At 49.9% G+C, this 23,778-nt stretch overlaps 8 protein-coding genes across 8 annotated transcripts; 5 read left to right on the forward strand and 3 right to left on the reverse strand.

Annotated features, from left to right (window-relative positions):
- Nucleotides 1-1,768: 1,768 nt before the first annotated feature.
- On the forward strand, nt 1,769-2,644 carry TGAM01_v200260 (hypothetical protein; the record flags this gene model as incomplete). Its single annotated transcript, XM_018803260.1, has 1 exon — nt 1,769-2,644. One exon carries the CDS (start codon nt 1,769-1,771, stop codon nt 2,642-2,644), a length of 876 nt encoding a protein of 291 aa, XP_018663666.1.
- A 2,361-nt stretch (nt 2,645-5,005) lies between these two features.
- Nucleotides 5,006-6,138, reverse strand: TGAM01_v200261 (hypothetical protein; the record flags this gene model as incomplete). Its single annotated transcript, XM_018803258.1, has 3 exons — nt 5,006-5,566; nt 5,640-6,053; nt 6,118-6,138. 3 exons carry the CDS (start codon nt 6,136-6,138, stop codon nt 5,006-5,008), a joined length of 996 nt encoding a protein of 331 aa, XP_018663664.1.
- A 914-nt stretch (nt 6,139-7,052) lies between these two features.
- On the forward strand, nt 7,053-7,550 carry TGAM01_v200262 (hypothetical protein; the record flags this gene model as incomplete). The annotated part of the gene is made up of 3 exons (XM_018803257.1): nt 7,053-7,070; nt 7,155-7,343; nt 7,407-7,550. The coding sequence occupies 3 exons, from the start codon at nt 7,053-7,055 to the stop codon at nt 7,548-7,550; spliced, it is 351 nt and encodes a 116-aa protein (XP_018663663.1).
- Nucleotides 7,551-7,821: 271 nt separating this feature from the next.
- TGAM01_v200263 (tricarboxylate transport protein) lies at nt 7,822-9,035 on the reverse strand (the record flags this gene model as incomplete). Its single annotated transcript, XM_024548525.1, has 4 exons — nt 7,822-8,323; nt 8,383-8,530; nt 8,596-8,727; nt 8,933-9,035. 4 exons carry the CDS (start codon nt 9,033-9,035, stop codon nt 7,822-7,824), a joined length of 885 nt encoding a protein of 294 aa, XP_024406740.1.
- A 2,733-nt stretch (nt 9,036-11,768) lies between these two features.
- TGAM01_v200264 (hypothetical protein) lies at nt 11,769-13,589 on the forward strand (the record flags this gene model as incomplete). The annotated part of the gene is made up of 1 exon (XM_018803255.1): nt 11,769-13,589. One exon carries the CDS (start codon nt 11,769-11,771, stop codon nt 13,587-13,589), a length of 1,821 nt encoding a protein of 606 aa, XP_018663661.1.
- A 785-nt stretch (nt 13,590-14,374) lies between these two features.
- On the forward strand, nt 14,375-15,007 carry TGAM01_v200265 (cell wall protein PhiA; the record flags this gene model as incomplete). Its single annotated transcript, XM_018803254.1, has 2 exons — nt 14,375-14,669; nt 14,748-15,007. 2 exons carry the CDS (start codon nt 14,375-14,377, stop codon nt 15,005-15,007), a joined length of 555 nt encoding a protein of 184 aa, XP_018663660.1.
- A 212-nt stretch (nt 15,008-15,219) lies between these two features.
- On the reverse strand, nt 15,220-15,985 carry TGAM01_v200266 (hypothetical protein; the record flags this gene model as incomplete). Its single annotated transcript, XM_018803253.1, has 2 exons — nt 15,220-15,447; nt 15,524-15,985. The coding sequence occupies 2 exons, from the start codon at nt 15,983-15,985 to the stop codon at nt 15,220-15,222; spliced, it is 690 nt and encodes a 229-aa protein (XP_018663659.1).
- Nucleotides 15,986-18,418: 2,433 nt separating this feature from the next.
- Nucleotides 18,419-23,000, forward strand: TGAM01_v200267 (hypothetical protein; the record flags this gene model as incomplete). Its single annotated transcript, XM_018803252.2, has 3 exons — nt 18,419-18,835; nt 18,893-19,424; nt 19,489-23,000. 3 exons carry the CDS (start codon nt 18,419-18,421, stop codon nt 22,998-23,000), a joined length of 4,461 nt encoding a protein of 1,486 aa, XP_018663658.2.
- Nucleotides 23,001-23,778: the final 778 nt, after the last annotated feature.

Raw genomic sequence — 23,778 nt, forward strand, 5'->3', positions numbered from 1 at the left:
AACGTAGTAAGAATAAGTTATTTTGGACTTGAGTAGTGTTGATGGTAAATGCTGAAGCTTTAGCAGACACAACGATCATGAATTGAAAATGAGATGGTCAGATCACGGACGATGCGGCTGAATTTATAGAAGCATTGCCAGCTTCGCTCATGGCTTTTTGAGTTCATTGATAGCTATGCGGATGCGCGGATATTGTCCGTATTACTACGTAATTACACGACGCCTCGTTTGGGTTTACATTGTTCAGTGCTGTCGATAATAGGCTGCGTGATCGTCCCTGAGCTTATGTGGCTTGCCGAAGCTAGGTCAAATTATGGGGTAATGTCAAGAGTTTAACAAGAGCTTAACCATTTGACGCACTTGTATCTTTTGTGCGAAGGACCTGCTATTGGATACAAAGTAGGTATGGATATTGCGCTTTGCCTGTAATAGTATGGTGATTTGCAGTGCATGAAGCTGCAGCTTTGACAGCAGCTCTAATGGAAGCTCACGAGTGGTGTAAGTTGGGTCCTCGGTGTATAAGCGATGCTTGAGAGCCCCATGTCGCCGCATAAGACAAAATAAAGAGAGATGATTTGGGCCGAAAAGGGATTCGTTTTGCTTTTGTTGGCTTGTAATGGAAAGAAATCGAAAGAACAAGATATGCCTGAGAGCAGCGCCTGAAGTAGGCAATGTTGCTCGTTTATCATCTCGTCTTAAGTCTTAACGCCGCTGAATGAATCAAGGCATTACGATCATGAAATAATCAGATCAGAAAATTACTCGGGAATCAAGAAATAGTCATCAAGATAGAAAAAAAACTTTTGTCTTCGAGTATTATTTGATATATAGCTCGTCCTCCTATTGGCATGTGCTCGGTTATAGACGAGGAGTTATGCCGTCCCGATAATTAACTCCATTTCATTCCATCAACTTGATTAAAAGAATTGTGTCAAGACTCATGCATCGGGATTAAGTCATTTTCGGCAAAAAGACAGACTGGGATCTGTTACAGCAGCCTTTCAGATCGCGAGTTAGCATGTATACAGCCACGAAGCGAAGCTAACAGACCACATGTACTAGATTCAACTTGATTCGACCCAAGGAATTTCGTCTAGCCCAAAGTTAGCAGCGCGAAATCGGGCCCATTGAATTATTTTACTAAAGCCAGAAGCTGGCGTCAACGCCAAACTTGGTGCATTCCTTGTGATAGGATCGCCATTTGTCTTTGGCTCCAACGACGTCAGTCTCCCTTTCTAGGCGTGCCGCTTGCCGGCGAGTCTCAATATGCCAAACCAATGTCTCAGCTTCGTCTCCTTCTGCTCAGCTGAGATTCGCAGCTTTAGCACGCCAACCTCGTCGATTTTATAAAGCTCTGCTCATGCCTCGCCGCGGTATGCAGGCACCGCATACCATCTTTTGCTGATCTCTCCATCTATCCTCGTACGCAACATTCTAAGTCTCCCCCAAAGGCCTCCTGAGTCTGATCTCTTACAATTAACAAACATGTGTGATCATCTATGTATGCAAAACTTCGCGCTTCAGTTCATTCCCCGGCAGCGGCATTGTGTCAAGACTCGGTTTATTCTCATGTAGTGCATTGTTTTCCTGCCCCAAACTCGCCCACATCTCATGGTGAGGCTGGATGATACATGACAATCATGGTATTCGATAGATATATATATAACTTGGCAATATTTCTCCTCCCAAGCTGGTGATTTGTCTCTCACCGCACAGCCATCCTCCTCAACACAATCTTGTCTCTTTAAAATCTTGAACTCAGCAAACCATGTCTCGCTTCGCTCTCTTTGCAGGCCTCATGGCAGCCAGCGTAGCAGCCCAAGCCGAATTCACAGCCCCCGGATTCAGGTACATTGGCTGCGTCGAAGCGGAGCCGCCCGTCTTCGACTTCAAAGCCGATGTACCTGCCCCCTTCAGTGTTCAGCAGTGCCAATATGCGTGCCATGCCAAGGGCAAATACGCTGCCATGGACGGTAGCTGCAACTGCTATTACTCTTCGCCGTCAAAAGCCGAGCCGGCTTACAAGATAATTGACGGATATATCTGCTCGGTGCCGTGCATTGGGGGCAACACAACGGCGGGCATGTGCGGAGGCCCGCAGTGTCCGATGACGGGGAAGAAGCGATACTCGCTGTACAAGAAGGAAATAGACCATCATGATGACGATGACTGTGAAGAGGAGAAGACCAAGAGCAAGGACATTGGCGTCTGGACCAAGTACATCTCCACCACGGTCGCGACCATCACAGCCTGCCCTCCCGAAGTCACAGACTGTCCCCTCTCCTCTACAAAGGCGACTCCTCACTGCCCCGGACAAGGTTGCAATGTCCCCACGACATCAGCCGAGCCCACTAGTCCACCGTGTCCTGAGATTTGTGGCCCTCCATGCTCTTCTGAAGGCTGCCCGATTTGTCCTCCTGGCTGTCCCATTTGGACTCCTGTCTCCCACCCTACTCAGACGCCACCAGTTCCAGCGTGTGATGGAGAGCACTGCAAGCTGGGTCCTCCTCCAGCAACACTAGCCTGTCCTTCTGGAGGATGCTTTCACCCTCATCCCACCATAATTGTTAGCAAAGGCACCAGGTACCAATCCGGCGTGTCAATAACAGTTGCGGCGTTGGTGGGGGCTGTTAGTTGGCTGTAGAAGTGGACTGGTTGCGATGGTTTGGAGGCGGAATTCTGTCCTGTTATAAAGTGAGAGAATTACAATCAGAAACTAAGACAAAATAGATACTTTGAGGTGTAAGATCGGGATGAGATACATGTCGGGTCTTTCATATAATACATTAGTTACAAGATTCAGATATGCCTAAATACTCAATTTCTGCTTCAGCAAAAGTTTGAATCACCCAAGTTTCAGACCAAATCTCACCAATTCAATAAAATCGAGCTCATCATGTCTCCCAAAACCTAGTACTCATCTTGCGAGGCGAGGGGAGGTCCTTTCCCAAAGTCAATTGCGCCGCGAAACGCTACCTCTTTGGCGCATCCGTTAACGGAACATACCGCACCCCAAATAGCTTCTTCTGCGTTATCTTCCCCTCTTTGTCTTTTTCGATGCGCCACACGCTTTGATTCCACCCGCTGGAGTCGTCGTCCACAGGAATAAACATGCTACAGCCCCAGTCAGAGTGACTATACGTAATGGAAAGATCGTGACGACAAAGACTCACCATCCCGGTGCCTTGAGCTGCTCCAGTAGCGGAGCGTGTACTTCCTTCGCAGCGGCTCCAACGTGAATCACATCCCATGCCGTACCATATTCCTCTTCGCCCTGTCGTGCTTCTTCAACCCAGCCCAGCCTCCCGTCTCCAACCACAAACCTCGCCTTTCCTGAGTCCAGCAATCGCTTCCCCTCTGGGCTCTTGCTCATGTTCGCTTCGCCCAAGTCTCGCAGTTCCGGGATATGCTCCAGCCCTACCACAAGCCCCCGGTCCCCAACCAGCTCGGCAAAGAGGTGCGTGAGGTAGCCAGAGCCAGAGCCAATGTCTAGGACTCGGGGAGCTGGTGACGTCTCTGAGGGGAGAAGACGAGGCAGGACATGCTCCACGGCGGAGGCGTGCATGTGCGGCGCGGAAATGGTGGCATCGTAGCCGATGGGCTGTGGAGAGTCTTGGTATGGCATGGCAGGGGCGTAATGCCCGCGGTCAACCTACGGCGAGTTAGAGACATTGATGATAAGAGGCATCTTCGGACATTCTCTCTCTGCTCTGCCTGCTCCTTGTACAGCTGCCACAACCCATCAGACGTTCAAGAGCTTGCCTTTAGAAACGCCTCCTTGACCAGCGGATCGCTAATGAGGCCGTTCGTCCACATGTTTGCAATGAGCCCGGCATTGGAGCTCCCTGAGCACCGCCACGCCATGTTGATGCCTCTGCGAGCTTGAAGACCTCCTGCAATGAGAAAGCAGACGCCGGCGGATTTGAGGAAGAGATTGCACGATCTGGACAGTCTGGCTCCAGAGACAGTGGCGAGAGCTCGAGGCGCCAGTTTTTTAATTGTTTTCCAACTGCCGGTCCAGCCGATAGTAGCACTAGAAATAAGATTTTTGTCTCTCTTTGATAGATAATGCGGAAGCACGCGACAGGTAAGCAAGAATCTTGTCAATGCCTTTTGAAGATTAGCTGTACGGCTTGGCTACTTGTTGTGCCCGTGCTGACGACTGGATATAAATCACGCATATCACCTCAGCGGTAAGATGGCCGGATTCAGATGTTGAGAGAAAAATTTAAGATGATACGATATTGATTGTTTTATTTCCAAAAGGTATCGCCGCCCAAATGATGTATGAAAGACGTCAAAGGCACCGCTGGTGAGCTGAGGATGAGCTTGTCCAGGTCGCAGACACTAGAGGCGATTCTAGGCTCATGCCACAGCGGTTAGCGGGGCGGAATAGCGCTGCAAGCTCTGGACCCCGCACCCCGGGGACTAAATAGCGCGCGTTAGCGGCCGTTGTAGGCCTGCAGTGTGCCTGTACAGTGGCCGGTGGCCTGTAGCCTGTAGATTGCAAGCTTTAGATGCTGTGCAGCGATCCGCATGAGGATCTAGATGGGAGGCATGGGCATGAACCCATAGACCCCTTTTCGGGCTTGGGTAGATCTAGCTAATTGGTAGACAGATAGCTCATCGGATTGGTAAGATTAGAGGAAATATTAGTACGGCATTCAAGTGCACTCATAAGACGGGTTAAGCCAGAACAAGTGAAATAGGTATAGATGGTTGGTTATCCATACATTGAACATAGGAAACAAGAGAAGCGTGCTACGCGTTATACCTCAGAGCTAATAATGTATACGTCCGTAACGCCTGGAATCCATCCCACGCCCACGGGGAAAACAGAATATAATAAACAGAACCAAAAACAAAAACAAAAACAGAAAAGGAAAAGAAAAGGAAAAACGCTGACTAGCGTAGTGGTATCGATGACCACTTGCCTCTAATAAAAACGATCCAAGGCAGTGGCAATTGCAAAAGATTCAAATCTACAATGGGTGAACCAAAACTTCTATACCACGTGCTCCACGCTCTCGCCCTCGGCAATAATAGGGACGTTAAGTCCACGCTCGGGGCTCTGCAGGACAAGTTGTTCGTGTCGTCGGGCTCTCATGAACTGAGCTACGCTCTTGATGAGGATGAACCAGCCCACGACCATCAGGACATATGCCATCCAGTCACTGCCAGAGATTCCGCCGCCGGGACCGTCAGTTACATCACTGGCCTGGAAGTCGTGCGAATTGGGATCTGGGGGCGCAGCGTATCCGTCGGGACCAGTCATCTTTGGCGGGTCGTCGGGTGATCCCTTCATGTAGAAGCCATATTGGATAAGGGTGATACCAAGGCCGGCTCGCGATCCGTTTTTGGCGGCGTGGGTGGAGTGGAGGAGGTAGGTGAGCAGGAAACCGACGAGCTGGAATGAGGTAGAGATCATGCCGTTCCAGATGAAAGAAAATACGGAGCCAACGGGCATGCCGTCGACGTAAACTTCATCACCGCCACCGTAGCCAGGGGCAAGAATCGTTGTTTCCCAGTACGGCGGAGCAGCGTCAGCAGCGGCTTGTTCGTAAGTCTGTTGATTGCGCCGTCATTAGTAAAGATTCGTAACAAAGGTTTCAGGGAGGTTTAGTCAAGGGTAGACAAACAGGTGGTTGCTCTTCTTTCTCGGCAGTGCCGTCCGTCCGCTCCGGCCGGGCTGACATATTCGCAAACACGCCATCGGATCCAAATCCGCCTCCCATCACTCGGGGCCGTGAACCAGATGAAGCCGTATCCGATGTGGCCGGAACTGAAGTTGGTGCCGTCGGTGCAGAGAGTCGCGCAGAGTCGTTGGTTGATCTAATGGTTGGTGTAGAGTCCTGTCGGACTAATCTCGCTCTATCGTCTGTTTCATCGTCGCTCGCATCATCGTCGTCAAATGCATCGGCGAGGTCGTTGTTGACTCGGCCATTTCGTGTTGGCGATGAGGCGCGGGAATGGAAGGACGGAGGTGGCGAATTGGGGACCTGGGCTCGTCGCTGCGGAACATCCTCGTGGTCCTCATCATCGTGGGCATTTACCTGCGGAAAGCAATCGAGTGTCAGTCTCAGCGTCCAAAAATCATCGCGATGCGCGCCCACATACCCTCTCGTAACGCCCAGACATGGCTGCTGCTGTATTCTGCTCAAGTCACGCAGTGTCGTAGACCCGGAGAAAGGGTACAATGTCGTAATCGGCTGGTCACGAGCGCCCGTGGAAAAAAGGAGCACAGTCGGAAACAAAGAGATACAAGAAGCGACAAAGGGGAAAATCAAAAGACGCGGATTGGTAGAATCGCGGCGGCGATGAGAGAGCGCGAGAAAAGAAACACAGTATTGAATAGCGCCACAAAGGTTGAGGAGTCGGAGATGAGACGAGAGTCAAGAGCGAAAAAGAAGATGGACGGGACGTAAGGGCTGAGCCTGCGCCAAACGCAAAACCGCAGGTCGATGGAGCTGGGCGGACGGATTGGGACTAACGGCCAGGCCAGATGATGCGTCCACTGATGACCAATGCGAGGGGGAGGCAACCTGCCGATGCAGAAGAGATACCTGAGAGTCTGCTGCGCTTTGCGGAATAAACTAAGTACCGGCGGTTACTGGGTAAGGTACCCTCGCCATCTGGAACAATCTAGGGTCTGCCGGGGGGGGACTTTTGCTGGGGTCGGAGGCCGCTATTTGGCGCTGTTACTGGGCGGGCGACGCCTACAGGGAGTTCTCAGGCAACAGAGCCCCTCTAAGCGCTGTCAATGTTGAGTGCAGGTGTTTTGCATGACCTTTAGCACCTGGGCCGTGCGCGGCATCCGAAAGTAGCCAGGACTTTAAATCTTGTGGATGAATGGCCTGCACTGTGAAGTACCTCATACTCGTGCATGCAATTTGCTCATCGAGGTGTGTAAATTCACATGCACTGTACAATCACACCGTATCCGCAGAAACTTTGGCTCTAGCAGAAATTCAATATTTTGTATTCAGGCGAGACAAAGTGGCGGCATTGCATTGCGCAGCACGCGCATAGCAGAGTCTGGGAATCTTTCGACAATGTCGCGATCGCTGGCGGTGAGTGCTACTGAATCATTTTACTCCATTCCACTTTTCATACGGGGATCCCCGAATTGCCAGCTAACTCTTGCTTCGACGCAGCGCCGTATCTACTCCGACGTCTTCGCCAAATGGCCTAAGCAGGACCTCCGGCCGGACTACCAGTTCCAGGATGTGCTGGCCAAGGTTGTCGACGAGCGATTCAAGACGTACACTCCTTCTACCGAGTCCGAGGAGCTGCTAAAGGCCCGCGCGCTTCAATTCTTGGTGCAAAATAAGTTTAGAGATAGGGTTCGCAACTACAACCTTTGTGAGGGGCCCGGCAAATTTCGCTAACAAGCGATGTCATTATAGTACAAGCTCAAGGGTCCAATGCTGGAGCCCAAGAGCCAGCCGACGTATTTCGAGGATCTGGTCAGGGAGATTGAGGAGGCGCCCAAGAGGACATGGCTGGAGAGGCTAGGCAAGAGATTGTCTGGCATGATTAGACTGCAATGATTTACGAACAAAAAGGGCGATATCGGTGTTCAACAGGAGGGACGAAAAACAAAACAAAAGTGCTTTTCACAACAAAATGGACATGAAGGGAAAACAAAAATCGAAAAACTTTTACGATACATCGCTGTATACCACCCAGTATATATATACACTTGTACAACTAGTTGCTGTATGAATAGGTTGCATAAAACCCCATTCTAAATCCTAAACGCCAGGCCTGTCTGCTTCTTATCTCTTGAACTCTTTCTTCTCCCAAAAAAACCTCTTCCCCTTAGATGTACTTCATTTCAGGGTCCATCTTGTTCATTAGGTCCATGCTCTTCTCATACAGGGTAAACACAATGCCTCCGCTCAATACCAATCTCGCTAGCCGGGGCAGCGCTCCGCTCCAGAATGTCAAGATGCCCTCTTGCTTGAAGATCATGGCCGCGCATCTGAATGTGTTGCCATACATGCTCTTGGCCTCGATGCTCTGCATGCGCGTCTTGACTGTGTCCAGAGGCTGCGTCACATACACCGTGACCAGGCCGGCAAGGCCGCCCATGGCAAAGGTGCCGACGGCACCGAGCTTCTCTCCCGGCGCGGTGTAAGACTCGGCAATCTGCTTGAAGAAGTTGTATGCGCCGAAGCGGGTTGCGCTGTTCGCGGCTTGACGGGCTGTTGTAGGGACGAAGCCTTGGAAGAAGCCGCGGAGACCACGCTCGCGGGCGATGATGGGGACGGCGTGGAGGAAGCCGCGCATGCGAGGTTTGGCAGATTTGCGGTCGTCGATGCTAAGACAAGAGCCCCGTATTAGTACTTATGCTAATCAACGAATGAGGAGAGAACATACAGAGTAGTCTTGATACTCTCGGTTGGAGTTACAGCAAGCAGCGACTCGGTTACACCAGCACCGAAGCCGGCCAGAACGGTTCGTGGGCCAGAAAGCTTTCCATTTTCATCAGCCAGCAGGCTCTTGAACTGGTCAAAGGCAACGAATCCTAAACCTCATATTAGCGCCTCCCATCACGGTATCCGATTCCACCAATTCTGTCGTTGTGCGTACGAATGCCTGCCTTGGCAGAGTTGCCAATGATGAGCGTGGTGCATCCCGCGTACCACTGCGCTCCAAACGGCGGCCATGGCAGCTTCTTTCCCTCGGCTAGCCGCCTGTTGAGCTGCGACCTTGTCTTTGCAACTGCATATATCTCGTTAGATCGCCGTTTGTAGATGCGAAATCACGTTCATAATTGCTATAGGATAATAGCGACGCGGACATACACTCGGCAGGGTAAGTAATGGCTATCGTCGGCGAAAAGTTGTCAGCTCCAGTTCGAAAATCTTCAAATCCAAGCACGTGCGACTCATCGCCGCTCGGCGCAATGCAACAAACAGCAACTTACCGATTTCAATCGCACCGGCCGTTGAGCCAGCAATGACTGATCGCAAAGCGCTGGGGCGCTGCTTCTTTTCAGAAGCCACCGGCTCCTTGGCTACCGTTGCCATTGTGATTTTCCCTTTGCTCTTTTAGCAAAGATTTGAGGTCTGGCGGGGTGATGGCATTTGGCTGTTGCGCAAAACATTATAGCGGGCAGATTTGAATGTCTGGAGCCGGAAGATGGGTTCCGATGTCGCCGATGGACCTACCCGGGCCGCACCCCGGGTTGGAGCTGGGTCGGGAAAATTACTGGTTTCATGTTAGCACCAGCATACACACATGTGCGCTTAAGAAATGAACAAATGGAAAATACATTTTGTCTCTACTTGATTAGATTGGCTCAAGCTTTTGGTATATTTCCTTTATTTGGAACTCTTTCTTCCTATGCCCGACGTTAATGGGTTGATGTCATGTACTGTGTCTTGCGGGGAACTCCTTGCAGCTCAATTCTTTGGCGTGAATAAAAATAGTGGCAAGCGCGAGTACTCATCTTCAGTGATAACCGCTCCAAGACATTCTTCACACTTTTTAGGCAGGGAGACCACTTTCTCGGAATATCAATTACGAATGCCAGCAGCTGTCTGCGGAACATGTTTCACTGGCCGTGTCCATGTTTCAGCGTCAACATTTAGGACGTACCCTAAAGCCAGAAACAGCGGTCAAAGTTCAAGATGGATGGTTGTCTAAGACGAGTATAAGGATTCCTATATCTTGCAGAGTATCAGTACTATTATACATGCAAAGCTTGTCAAAAGAGCTTCCAGCTATTTCAAATTGTGGAATCGTTGGGCGGCAGATGCTTCTCCAAATATATTTAGCTTGCATGTACAGAATGTAAGCAGGTGTAGGTAGCTGCGGTAAAGCCGAATACGATTCACCCAAGTTAAGCTTTGCGAGAGCTAATCTCAATAGCAAACAATTCACCACTTACCAGCAGCGAATTATGAAACAAAGGACACCCTAGGATCATGGACCTTTTGTGACTGCTGATACGTTTACAAGCGGCCCTGATATTGATTGTTCCCAATAAGCAGCTCAGCCTATGAAAACACCCACCTTCTGGCAGCTTTGAGTCATAATCTGGGGAGGGGTGGACTAACCACGTGAAAAGGACTATCTAGCCATCATTTTGCCATCCATTTATGTTGCCAAGGCCAAATCTCTCGGACAAGTAAATGCAAGTAGCAATACATGGTCAACTCGTAGAATGCCCACTGGTAGCACATGCGATATGGGCTCTTGTACAGTAATTGATGTACTAGCCAAATTGATCTCTGCTGCTCCCCTGGCCTGGCCGATGAGGTGCATATCGTACATGTCAGAGCCTTGTTTCACTTTCATGACCAATTCCGCCAGGATTCTGCTGAGGGTCAGATTTTTAGGGCTCTGCCAATGCGAGACCATTATTGCCCATTGCCTTGCTCCAGTCTTGAGCTAGTCTTTGTGCTTTCAATTGCTACCTGCATGCGGCTTGATGCAGAGTGACGTTGCTGTTGAAGAATTTCTGGCTGTACAAAAAGAAGGACATTTCCCGACGGTGAGTCATTTTACTGCATGAACACAGGACTAGCATCTTGGCCTCTATGGCATAACATTTTCCAGGCAAAAGATGCAATTTGATGTCTGGTGCCAAATCATCAGGCTGTAGCGCGACGGTTAGTGCGGGTAAAATTGGAGACGGACAGCGGGAAGGGCGCCATGGCCGATGAGCGTAGTGGCCTGACGTCCACTGAAGCGTAGCACGATTTGTTCCCGGTTTGGTTCGTTCTGGGGGCCCCGGGGCCTGTAGAAAACTTCCATCGATCGCCGAGGTTGCATTCAAGCTGAGGCTGCAAGGGCTGGAGACTTTTCTTGCGTAGCCCCAGCAGTTGATCATGGCGAAATCAGTGGTCGGATGCTGTGCGACTCGGCTAGGCTGAGAACTGCTAGCTGCGCCTGCTGCAAACATTTGATCGGCGTGTGACAGCGAGCTGCAGGCGGCAGCAGCGCCTGAGCGTATCGGGATCTGCTCTCAGCCCGTAGTTTTGATATCGATCCCTGGAGACGGCATGGGTCCTGCTATCCACTCAGCACTACAGCACTAATGTTTACAGAATTACGGGGCATACACAATGTGACTATGAACTTTTTTTTGCTTCTCTTTTCTTCTTTTTTTCCTTGTGGCATCTTCTTCTGAGACAAGACTGAAGCACGCTTAGTAAAACTAGATGTCTTTGCCGGTGGGATTCGCCTTCTGCTAACTGCATGCAGCTCTTTGTTCTACAACAAGACTCAGGTAAATATCAGGTAAGCCCGCTGGATATTCGCATTAGTCACCGACTCTCGACGTGCCGTTTCTCTCAGCCGTAGCCAGCCAGCCGTCTCATCCATCCCACATCCATGCCATCCATCCTTTCCTCGCATAGCCCGCTAATTTTAGTTGCCCAACCTGGCCATGTGACGGTGATCATGCCAACCGGCGGGAGGCTGCTGGGCAGCGATTACGGGGGGTTTTGTGGACTTATTAGCGGACCTTGGTGGGCCGTTGGCCGCTGCCTGTCGCTGATTTTGATCTTATCTGATCCGAGAACTCGTACGGTACGAAGCTCTCATAAGAATAAAGCGCTCACGCCCCCCCGGTGCAATTTCTCCTTTGCCCTCCCTCTTCCATTTCTCTTTATGAGCTTTTGTTTGTTGTATCGTTTCTTTGTTTAAGATGAGTTAAAAGAGATGTAATAAAACAGCTCGTGTTTTATTGATTCCATCCCCAAACCCTCTTCTCCTCTGCGCTGTCCAGTCGCTGGTGGCGCTTAGGCTCGGCGATGGCTGCCTCACGCGAAGAGGCCCCGTTGCTCGGCTCGGAATCCCGCTCAATAACCGTGCCTTATGAATATTCAAGCATCTCGACGCAAAATTACAATAACAGCCATGTCGACGAAGAGTATGCCGAACCCACGACGCCGGGGAGATCTGGCAGACGAGCTGCGGGCGTGGCTCGCATGGAGGCCGTTTCGGCCCAGCTGTCTCACTCAGAGCGCTTCTGGATCTTCTCGGGCATCTTTCTGATAGGCTATGCGTACGGCCTCGAGAGCCAGGTCCGGTCAACTTACATGCCGTATGCGACATCCAGCTTCTCGCTGCACTCATACCTGGCCACGATCAACCTTTTGCGCAGCGTTGTTGCGGTTGCGATCCAGCCCACGGCGGCCAAGATTGCCGATGTCTTTGGGCGCTTCGAGGTCGTGGCGGCGTCCACCTTGTTCTACACCGTCGGCATGGCCATCGAGTCGACGTCCAGCTCCGTCTATGCCTTCTGCGCCGGCACCATCCTCTACCAGGTCGGCTACACCTGCATCGTGCTGCTGCTGGAGATCCTCGTCGCCGACTTCTCGTCCATGCGGGCCCGCGTCTTCTTCAGCTACATTCCCGCGCTGCCGTTCATCGTCAACACGTGGATCAGCGGCAGCATTACGTCGGCGGTGCTGCGCGTCACCACGTGGCGCTGGGGAATCGGCATGTGGTGCATCATCTACCCTGTCGCCTCTCTCCCGCTGCTCATCACACTATACTCGATTGATCGCCGCTCGGCGCGGGGACCTCGCAAGGACGAGCTTGTCGACGGCTCCAGCGGCCTCGACAACCTCCGCAAGTGGAGGACTCAGCTCTTCGACCAGGTGGACGGCATCGGCCTCATCACGCTCGTCACGGCCTTCAGCCTCGTTCTCACGCCTCTCACGATTGCGGGCGGTACCGTGTCGCACTGGAAGAACCCGCAGGTCGTGCTTCCATTGATCGTTGGGCTGGTCTGCGTTCCCGCCTTCATCTTCTGGGAGAAGAATGGTGCCAGAAATCCGCTTGTCCCTTTCCATCTGCTCAAGGATCGCGGGGTCTGGGCGGCTCTCGCAGTGCGCAGCCTGCTCAACTTTGCCTGGTATGTCCAGGGCAACTATCTCTATACCGTTCTCATTGTTGCGTTTGATTTCCCCATCGAGAATGCCACCCGGATCCTCTCCTTCTTTTCCTTCTTCGGCGTTGTTAGTGGCGTTGCTGTAGGTCTTGTCATTTACAGATTCCGACGTCTCAAACACATCATCGTCCTAGGCACGATAGTCTTCATGATCGCCTTGGGCGTTCTAATAAAGTTTCCCGGAGGTGCGACTGCTTACTCTAGATCTGGACTCATCGGCGGCCAAATCCTTCTGGGCCTCTCCAGCGGCTTGTTTGCTTATCCTACCCAAGCCTCGATCCAAGCCTCGGCATCGCGAGATCATGTTGCCATCCTGACGGGGCTCTACCTCTCCTTTTACAACGTTGGCAGTGCACTTGGCACTTGCATCGCTGGGGCGATCTGGACCCAGACTCTATACCCCACGCTGGAAGCAAGCTTGGCTTTCCAACCCAACGTTACTCTGGCACGAGCTATTTACGAGAATCCGTTTTCCATTGTTTCGCAATACCCCGTCGGAACAGAAATCCGAAGTGCCATTATTCACAGTTATCAGAGCATTCAGCGCTTGCTTTGCATCACGGCCATGTGTATTTGTTTGCCCATGATTGGCTTTGCCTTGGCTCTCAGAAATCCAAAACTTTCAGACCAACAGGTCCAGGAAGATGCGGAGGACGAGCGACCAAACGACGTATGATATAAAAATGATGCATTTTAGAGTGTTTTTTTTTTGGCAGTTTTATTTTTTTCAGCCTCTTCAACCGAGTGAGAGTGGCACTGAAGGAACGCATTAGCAAGCGAGTTATTGTTGTGCAAGAGAGATACCATATAGATTATATTTAACGGCAGTTTTCATCTTCTACCCAAGAATTGACAGTTCTTAACTTGTATGCGTTATACATATATGATATGTGCGTAGCGACCAAACGCATGTATGCATTATTATGAAAATCAAGAGAGCAAATATGTGCACATATAACTATTGGCCCAGCTATACATACCTATACGAAGCAAACCGAGCTCAAGCTTAAAACGACATTCACTCTACACCAATCATTCAATCTTCTCCAAATAGCATTAAGCAGGGCTCGCAGTCTGACCGCCATAGATTGTTGAACCAAGGCCTCGGTCAAGGGAGGCATGTCAGCTGAAAATAGAGCTGGCGCATCCGAAGACTAGTGCCTGGTCTAGCCCGTGGATCTAGATTCTAGATTCTTTTGTGATTCCCAGCTGAACGTTTTACGAGATGGCGCAGTGGCTTAGCTCCAATTGTATGACATTATTGAAAACAGGCGGCCCCGATGTCTCACTGGAATGAGAGGCAGTGATTCTTCGAAGCGGTAAAGGAAACTGTTATAAGTAGGACAGAGAGCACAGGGCATGATCAATACCACCATTCTCACTCACCATATCTATTTGGTACTCGTACCTTGAATTCTGCGTCTCTCTTGTGCTCTCAGCTACTGAAATCTTCTCGCCGCCATGATGTTATTACAGACTATATCGACGCTCTCCCTCCTCGTTGCCTCAGCCATTGCTGCACCGCAAAAAGCCCCTGCAACATTCGACGTCATGGCTCTTCGGTCTGCCAGCCCTATCCACTTTGCGGAAGTCAGTGCCGCAAAGGGCGGTCTGTTTCTCAACCTGCCTCATCCGAATGCCACGTGCGAGGGCAAGTCCAGCGGCCACGCGACCTTTTACATTGAAGGCGCGGAGCTGGTCTTGTACTCTTGCAAGGGGGAGAAGCAAAAGGTCTTTGTAGATCGATCTGGCATGGGTGCGTTTTTCTTTTCCTATATCTTTGTCTGGCTTAGTCGATCTATCTGAGTTACGATACGCTGACTCTCGTGTACAGGGCAGGGCGTCGTACGCTACATTACAGGGGAGCAAGCCCTCCCACGATATGCCGAGCTGAAGGGCTGGGCCACCGATAAGAACAAAAACTTGAATTTCAAGGGTGAGGGCTTCGTGGCTTGCCCGCACAGCATCGACGGCTCGTGGAGCCTCTGGCTGGATCAGGGACTGGGCCAGCCCGGCGGCAACAAGGGTTGCTTGGGGTTTACGGCACGCGAGTTGGAGAATAAAAAGCCGGTGGGCTGCAGGTATACGCAATAAGATGCTGATTTGTTAGATATTTGATGTATGGGGCCTTTTGGTGGATGACTGAGACATTTGACCCATGATGTGGCACTTATACCAACTTCAATTCACCAGGGTTTGGATCTCACAGGACGGGTTGCAGACTTCTTTCTTCGTAATTCATCATAATATTATAGCCAAAAAAGAGAACAAACACGAGTCATTCTTCAGCCACTGCATTTTGTCTTCTATACCCGCACCATTTCTTTGTTGAAAGGGTCGTCCGTTGGGTCCTTATTCCTAGTAAACTCTGATGCTTCGGCTATCCAATCCGCCTTCTCCTCTCCATATTGATCCGCAATGAAGGCATACATCATGTCAATGCCGGCCGTCAATCCCGAGGAAGTCCAGACGTTACCCTCGCGTACCCAACGTGCACGGCGAGCCCACTTGACATTTGGGCCTTGAGTGACCACCTATGGTTGGGCAGATATGTTAGCTAGACATTGGACGGTGAAGAGTTTGTAATTCCCTTGCTTTTGGGTTTCTTACCCAATCAAAAGCCATCTTGTTCGTTGTAGCATTTTTGCCGTCGAGGACCCCGGATCTCGCTGCAATGCTGGCTCCCGTGCAAATGGTGAGCAGGTAACGTAGTTTCGGGAATCGCTCCTTGATGAAGTCGGCAACGTGTTGTGTGCGAGGCAAATTTCGAGTTCCGCGGCCTCCTGGGACAAGAAGGACCTCGATATCTTCCGGGGCGTTCTTGTAAGTATGTGATGGAACAATACTTTCCCCGATTACACCAACGGCCGGTAGATTTGGGATTGGGCTGTCGGCTGGAAGTCGTTCGGGGACGGTTGACACGGGATCCATCGTTTCAGCGAGTATACACAGTTCCAATGGCTTGGAGAACGAGAGTAAGTTGAGCGCATCGATGGGGCCGAATACATCAAGCGCTTGAAAGCCATGGAAAAGCGCAATGGCAAACTTCTTGGGCGGCTCAGTTTTTAACATGTTGGAAAGCTGTGAATTGACTGAATTGAAGGAGGTAGGTCTGAGTCTTTTCGTCGCGCTCTCTCTTTATGAATTTTTTTTCTTTTGCGAACTGGAATGCGAGCTGCGGGGATAATGTTTCCCACGCCTTTCTTATAAGTGCATGTATCCTAATGGCTCGTCAGCGACCAATTCCGCTTTATACTGTGCTCGGCAGCCACAATTGAAGATTCAACAGCGCAGCCAACAGTGAAGATTGATTTTTTGGGCGGCATTACAAATCAAATGCAAAAAGAGCAAGATTGCGCAGGATACCAGGAACTCTGCCGTATCGACAATCAAGTGGCCAGAAGAAGGCAGTAGTAAGTATCACACGTCTACGAGCGAGATCGATTGGCGTGCACGTGTGGAGGGGCAAACAAAGCAAGACACTAAAATTTTCAGAGATAAGACACAAAGAACGAAGTTCAAACAAAAAAGCTCCAAGGTTTGAAGATTTATATAGTTGTGCAGGGCTCTTTATCAATCTGCGGGTGGGGGACCACCCCCGGTGTGTCTCGGAAAGCGTAGAGCAGAATCAAACCTTGCTTTCCGCAAAACTTTTATCTCTCTCTTTTAACTTCGGCGTCTGGCCCGTATAATCCGGAGCACGAAAGCCTTCCTTTTCTCTCCACCATGAGGCAGATTAATCCGAGTCACCGAGACCGGCGGCATCTCGGGGTCCCCACAAAGCGATCCTGTCTGACGCGGGATTAGGGACACTTTACTTGTTTGGAGGCATCTCAATTGCATTCTCAGATTTGGCCCTCAACACCCACGATGAATTGTCTTTTTATCCGGCTCCTCAAGAAGCAGTGGTAATTTGAAATGGCGGTGGGAGAGAGGAGCATGGGAAATGCATGTACGTAGCGAATGGTGGTGTTTCAGTCCACATTTTTCCAGCCAGTCTGAAGCTCTCGTCTGAGTGCATTTTCGTAAGCCACGTCTCTCAAATGTCTCAAGCGGCGGGTATCACTGCGTCAGATTTTCCGATTTGCTTGGCAGGGTGCGAAGCTGGTGCGTATGTATGCTACGTACATGTACATATGTACTCCGTACTCAGGCATCAAAATGTCAGGGTGGCAATGCCAGGAATCGTGGTGGGGGAGCGTAGCATTCAGGCATAATTTGGTCCGTCAGCATCCGGAGTAATACGTGCGTTGCATGTAAGAAAGATGCAGCCCGATGGCAGCGATCCTCCGAGCATAGGCCCCTGATCGGCCCTGTAGGCAAGGAGTTTACAATGGTAGGAGTAGATGGTAGATAATTGGGTTATTACAAGCAAGTTTGATCATGGAGAATAGCCTTCTATACCATACACGTCTTGGAGACGGGAATCTGCCGGCTTCTGTTTATGCTGAAGAGGAGTTTTTACAAGCGTACACCGCTCAACGCAACGTATACTTGGCATATAGCATAATTATAGAAATCACTCAAGGATAAAATAAATTAACGAAGAGGTTGGGCAAACTGGGTTATATAAATAAAAGAGAATGAGATTGTGCTGCTGCCAAAAGTTCTGTCGCAAGGATACATATATTTTTAACTGATGTAGATACCTCCATGTCCGTTGGTCTCACTTTCAGAACCAACCAGTACTACTATACGTTGGTTCTCGTACTACTACTACTTTACACTAACGTAGGTACATAGGTATTCTATAACTATCAGCATAGCATGTTGACCTACGGGCCGCGCCGTGCCCGCCTCCAGTTTTTAGTCGCTTCAGAAGAACAGAAAGAGTCAATAGTCCACTTCTTATGCTGCGTTAAGCGAGTCATGTTCAGTGCCAATGTTGCCAACGCCGCCATTGGCTTGAATTGCCAATACTGCGATGCTATCATATTTTGTCACTTATATCAATAACATGTCCAGGTATAAGTGACCAATACTACCCACCCTAAGAGCTAAATCAGGGGCCAACAGCAGTGCCTCAGGAACATGGCTCTCGGTGTCCCTGTGCCAACAACCACAACCTGGTCCAGGCCTCAAAATAGCTGTCATTTTTCTGGTCACTCTTGCGATGGGACTATCCTTGACGAAACAAACACTAGCCCTCCAGCAACACAGAGGAAAGCTTGGAGTCACGGATACTGCCTGGTAATTCCTCTATCTTCATGGCAGATGATGAGATATCGACAGCGCCTAACAGCAAGACAGCCCTGTCTAGGCAACTATTTTTACTGAAACAGCAATAAACCAACAGATCTGCATGCGGCTTAGCAGCCTTGGTATTAATTTGTAGTGCGCTAAGAATGAGGCGAAGAGTCACTTGAGGCTGTAGAACCCTTGTCATTGGCGCGATTCCCCCGCCATTTGAGCCGCAGCAGCTAAAACGCTGGTGTAGCAGATGATGACTGAGTATTTAAAAGCTTGGCTACTCCTCAAACGAAGAAGGCTGGCAGAAGAAGCATCATGACAAAAATGGCCGATCCGGAGAAGAAGACTATGAAGAATCCGAAGGGGGTGGAGGCACAGTTTGCGGCCATTCTTGCGGATGCTACGAAGCTCTACAACGATTCATCTAACAAGGGCCTGACGCTCAAGGAATTTCTCACGCCGCCGATGAAGTCTGTTTCCGACCTAACACTACAGTTGACGATCCAAAATGACCAGTTTAGCCACTTTCGAGAAAAGCGGCAAAAGATTTTCGACGCTGTTGGGGCTGCTCTGCGGCCGGTGGAGCTGATAGGAGATATCGTGGCCGAGGGAGCTTCGGAAGTTTTCCCGCCAACACAGAGCATCTTTGCCGCAGTTATGTATCTTATTAATGCTGCGCACGATGTTTCAGCTATGTACGACTCAATATTGGACCTATTTGAGAAACTAAAAGTAAGCGGATTTATTCGTCCCGCCTATGCCTTCGACCCAGAAATTAACGTGCAATAGGACTTCACATCGAGGCTGGACGTGTACTTGAACCACACCCTGAGCCCGGCGCTGTACGAGAAACTGGTCACCATTCTGGCAACGCTATTTGAAGTTCTTGTTATTGCTACCAAAGCCGCACACAATGGCAGGCTGAAGGCATACTTCAAAAAGCTCATAGGCATTGAAAGTCCTGTCCAGGCGGCGCTTCAGAAGCTGAACGACTTAACGCTGGGAGAGGAGCGACAGGCTATTGCAGAGACGCACGGGGGTGTTGCTGAGCTTAACGTCAAGTCAGACCGAGTGGAGGATATGATTGCCCAGATGAGCCAGAATATCCTGGACTTGCGTTTGGGGCAGCAGCGAAATAGCGGCCTTGTCTTTCGAGAGAAGCTGCGAGAGATTTTGGAGCCCACTCCATATGCAGAAGACTCCTACGCGGCATTCGCGAAGCACAGAGTTCCAGGAACTGGAGACTGGCTGCTGGAAGACGAGGGTATGAAGGCTTGGCTTCAAGAGGAATCTCAGTATCTGTGGATATGTGGCAATCCTGGTAAGAACGCTCTTCAATCCTCAGCTATACATTAAGATGCGCGTAATCTTATTAACTTTGCTAGGCACTGGAAAATCTTTCTTGACATCGCGCGTCATCACTTGGGGCCTTGAAAACCTTCCACATCTAGGCTACTTCTTCTTTTCCGCCAACGATCCGGAGACGCGATCCGTGCTGCAGGCACTGCGAGACGTCGCCTATCAGCTTAGCGAAAACGATGCCATGTATGCTGAGAAACTTTCAAGACAGCTTCGAAGCAGCGACGAAATCAAGACCATTCCCAGTGCATTTAGGAGACTGTTTGTGCAACCACTACAGGAGGACAACCGCGACACAACTTTATACATATTCTTCGACGGTATAGACGAAGCGGAGCAGAGCGATGTGGAACAACTTTTGTCTCTTCTTGCACCTGGAGATGACGCAGAATCAGAACAACGGCTTAAGCTGCAGTTTGCTTTTACTGGAAGGAGTTATTTGGCTGAAACGGTGTCTGCTGCATTGGATCCAAATTCAGCCGGCCAGGTGTTTACGACCATTTATGTAACACCGGAGTGCATTGCAGACGATGTGAGCGCCTTTATTACTGATGGCGTGCGACGCTCAAGAATTCTCAGCCGGTCTCCAGAAGATTTCAAGCAGGAGGTCATCGAATCGATGAAGAAGCAAGTCGACGGCCTCTTCATCTTGGCCAAATTCATGTTGAATGAGATCAATCAGAAGCGACACCCAAGTTCAATTCTTAGAAGCCTCAAATCGTTTCCGAAAGAAATCAACGGCATGCTCAACGAGACACTTGCCAATCTCTCTGTCACCATCTCGGAGGAGGATGCTCGCGACCTCACCGAGATGCTGCGATGGGTATCTTGTGCTGAGGAATCGCTCACGCTCGAGCAATTGGAGGCTGCGCTCATTATGAGGTTTGGAGATCCTCCGCTGCGACTTGAGGAATCACTTCGAGGTCAATATGCGTGCTTTTTTGCGCTTGAACGTGAAGACGGCTTAACCACAGATGACCTGGTCAAGGACTTTGCTAGAACGCAGCGAGAGGCGCACCCAGAAGGAAGCCATAGCCCGAGTCCAAGTCCGCGTCTTCGTGCTCTGAGCGGTTCTAGTACAAGCAGTCCCAGGCGTGGAGTGAGTCCTATGGGCCGAGATTCATTTGGCCTAGGCACCAGTCCGCCTACGGCTGAATTGCCCAGTCCCCGACATTTCAGCCCAGCACGGAGCCCTGGAATTCTTGATACGTCCAATGAGATTGAGTTTCGATCGAACCCCTCAACGACGTATGTGACTTTCTGCCATGCATCAGTGCGGCAGTTCTTTCGTGATAGCAACGCAAACATTACCCATGCTACGAAGGGAGGCGTTGCGATTGGCTTTGATCTCAAGACGGCACGTATCAATATTTTGAAGACTTGTCTACGAATCTTTAATGATAAAGCATGGTTTGATAAGCTGGAGTTGGATCATGGGAAAGAAGCTATAAAGCAGTATGCTGCTTGGTACTGGCAAGAACATTTGGCGGCGCTTGATCCGGCGATTGTTCCGTTGGAAGACAAGAAAGAACTGGGCATGCGCATATTCAACATGCTGACGATGGAGAATGTCATATATGATTGGAGTATCATGTATGAGAAGAATGATGAAGGACTGGAGGTGCTTACCGACTCTAATATCCAAGCGCTTCATAAATGGCTTAATGACCCTGAAATTCTCATGGGCCTCACAGCAGAAGCAAAAGACTTTGTCACAAACCAGGCGAAGGAGGATCTCGGAATTTGCCAAGCAATTGGTAGATTCTATGCAAAACAGTGGCTGTCCAAAGACTTTATCAGTTATGTTCCAACTCTATTCTGCTTCAACATTGTCCAGAATGTGGCTTTCATGAGCGACGGGCATCCCTGGTCTCAAGCGCAGATTCGTTGGTCTGAGACGCCAATCGAGGATAGAGTGCGGAGAGCCATTGAATGGGCAAATTATCCTCCAACAGCTCACTCGCATCGACGCCTAGGGAGCACGTATCTGATGCTCGAGCGCTACAGCGACGCTTTGATGCAATACAACAAGGCGCTGGAACTGGATCCCAACAATGTCGGGACTGCAGGTCGCATTGCCTACTGTTTATCCAAGTATGGGCATTACAGTGAGGCTTTGACCCAGGCTCTCAAGTGTGCAGAGATTGAAGAGAATAGTATTCGTGATGGAAGTCTGCAGGGGTTTGCTTTAACTAGCAGCAATTGGCGTCTCTACAAAGACTATCTGCTTATTGCACGATGCTCATATTTCACGGGGAAAATGGAGCCTGCGCTCCAGTACTTCCGCAAGGCGATTGATAGTGCACCAAACGCAAATCTCAAACCCTCTGAGCGTTTTGAGGCCGAGGTCGAATATCTAGGAGTGCTGGCGAACGCAAACCTACATTCTGAGATGATGAGTCTGCTTCAAGAGATAGCAAATAAAGCTGATGGCAAGGGTAAAGAACCAGACTACTTGACAGACCTTCTTCTCCAGAACTGCGATAAGCCGCTTGTCATGGACTTGATCCCCAAGGCAGCCTGTAAGACGGGTAAAGTAGAGCTCATACTGAACCAGTTCGACAAAGCCATCGAGACTGCTCGCGGGAGCAATCAAATGGGCGTGCTCTATTTGCGTCTGGCATATGGAACCACTCTAGCATACAATCGTGACCTGGATGATTCCATCGAGATTTTCGAACGGATTTCCTTGGTTGAGTACAGGCCAAGAGGCAATGTTCCAACACGCCATGGACATGCGACGTCGTTTCAAAAGCTATCTGCCCTCTACAAACAAAAGATTCTCCAAACCGACCTCAAGTCATCCGAAGCCATGGAGTGGATACAGAAGCTGGAGCAAATCCAGGAGAAGCAGAGCAAGAACCAGAATTTTGAAGTGCCTGCGGACAAATACGGCTCAGACGTCAATATAGCTTCCGTTTATCTGGCGTTGTTTTATCGCCTTCAAAAGGAGGAGCCGAAGGCAAGGCAGCTCCTTGGGAATCTGGTCATCAATAGCCTCGACCTTTTACTAGACGATGAGCCACGGAATGACCAGTATGCTGTTGAAAACTTGTTACAGGCATTCATCGCAGCCAACGACACTGAAGACGCGCAGGCGCTGGCTCGGTCCATGAGAAAAGTCAATCGTGTAGTTGCAATGGCGACTCCTCTGGCTTCTCCTACGCTCACGCGAATCGAGCCGAAGCTTCCCGACATCCAGTCTGTTGATAAGTGGTGTGCGCAATGTTTGAACAACATCTCCACAACTGAAAACATGTACCTGTGTCGGTTCTGCGTAGACGCCTATTGTGAAACATGTTTGAAGGGAACAATCCGGCAGCCTGGGAACAAGACTTGCGACCGCCGGACAGACACTGTATGCCGTAGTGACCACGATTGGTTTACGATACAGCCATTGAACCAGTTCTTGCATACGGGGGAGATTCTCTGGGGCGATGGAATGGTGAAGGATTTTAGAGAGTGGGAGAATGCATTGAGGGAGAGATGGCATGATGTTGGTGTAAGAAACGGGACTGTGCGATCTGAAGCATGTTAGCGGGATGTTTTTCTGAGTGTTTGATACCAAATAGATAGAATAGATTGTGTGCATTAAGGCGAATAGACTAGATTTGTTTTCACCAAAAAGAATTGAATAGAGAACGAGGATATTATGCAAGTGAAATCGCGCAAAAAGCAAAAAAGAAATACCCTTTGAAAGGGTGGCGCTCTCCCGCCGGGAATTGAACCCGGGTCTCAAGCGTGACAAGCTTGCATACTGACCACTATACTACGGAAGATGTAACGGCTTGAAGCCGTTGTAGCAGGTTCTGATGGCAAGTGTGTTAGTTTGTTATATAAGCTAGGGTTAGTCAGACCCTAGGTCAAGAGTTCCCCCCTTCAATGTGTGCTTCGAAGTCCCATTTTGTCAGCCAGCTTCATATCGCGCAGACGCAAGGGCAGATGCTGGTATATTTAGAGCTCAGGATAATATCTGCACTCGGACTGGGTCCTCATATATCGTGATATTTGCCTAAACTGAGGCGCGCGTGGAGCCATGGCATCTGCAGTCAGCTGGATCAGGCAACGGCATTCTCGAAATAGGGTATTGGATAGACTATGCTTCAGGGTTGGTTGATCAAGTTCCGCTTATTAAGGGTGTTAAAGGCAGGAATTATTTCTGCCTTTGCTTGGTACTTGAGTAAATCTCTGTGAAGCCACGCTGCTCATTCACTGGCTTTGTATGAACCAATAGGAAAGCCATTCGGAATGGTCGAATTAATAGTTCGATTACTCAGATGCTAGGGTTAGTTGTTAATACAATAGCATTGGTGCGA

This window comes from Trichoderma gamsii (assembly GCF_001481775.2).
Source record: "Trichoderma gamsii strain T6085 chromosome Unknown Scaffold_1.2, whole genome shotgun sequence".
Classification (NCBI taxonomy): domain Eukaryota; kingdom Fungi; phylum Ascomycota; class Sordariomycetes; order Hypocreales; family Hypocreaceae; genus Trichoderma; species Trichoderma gamsii.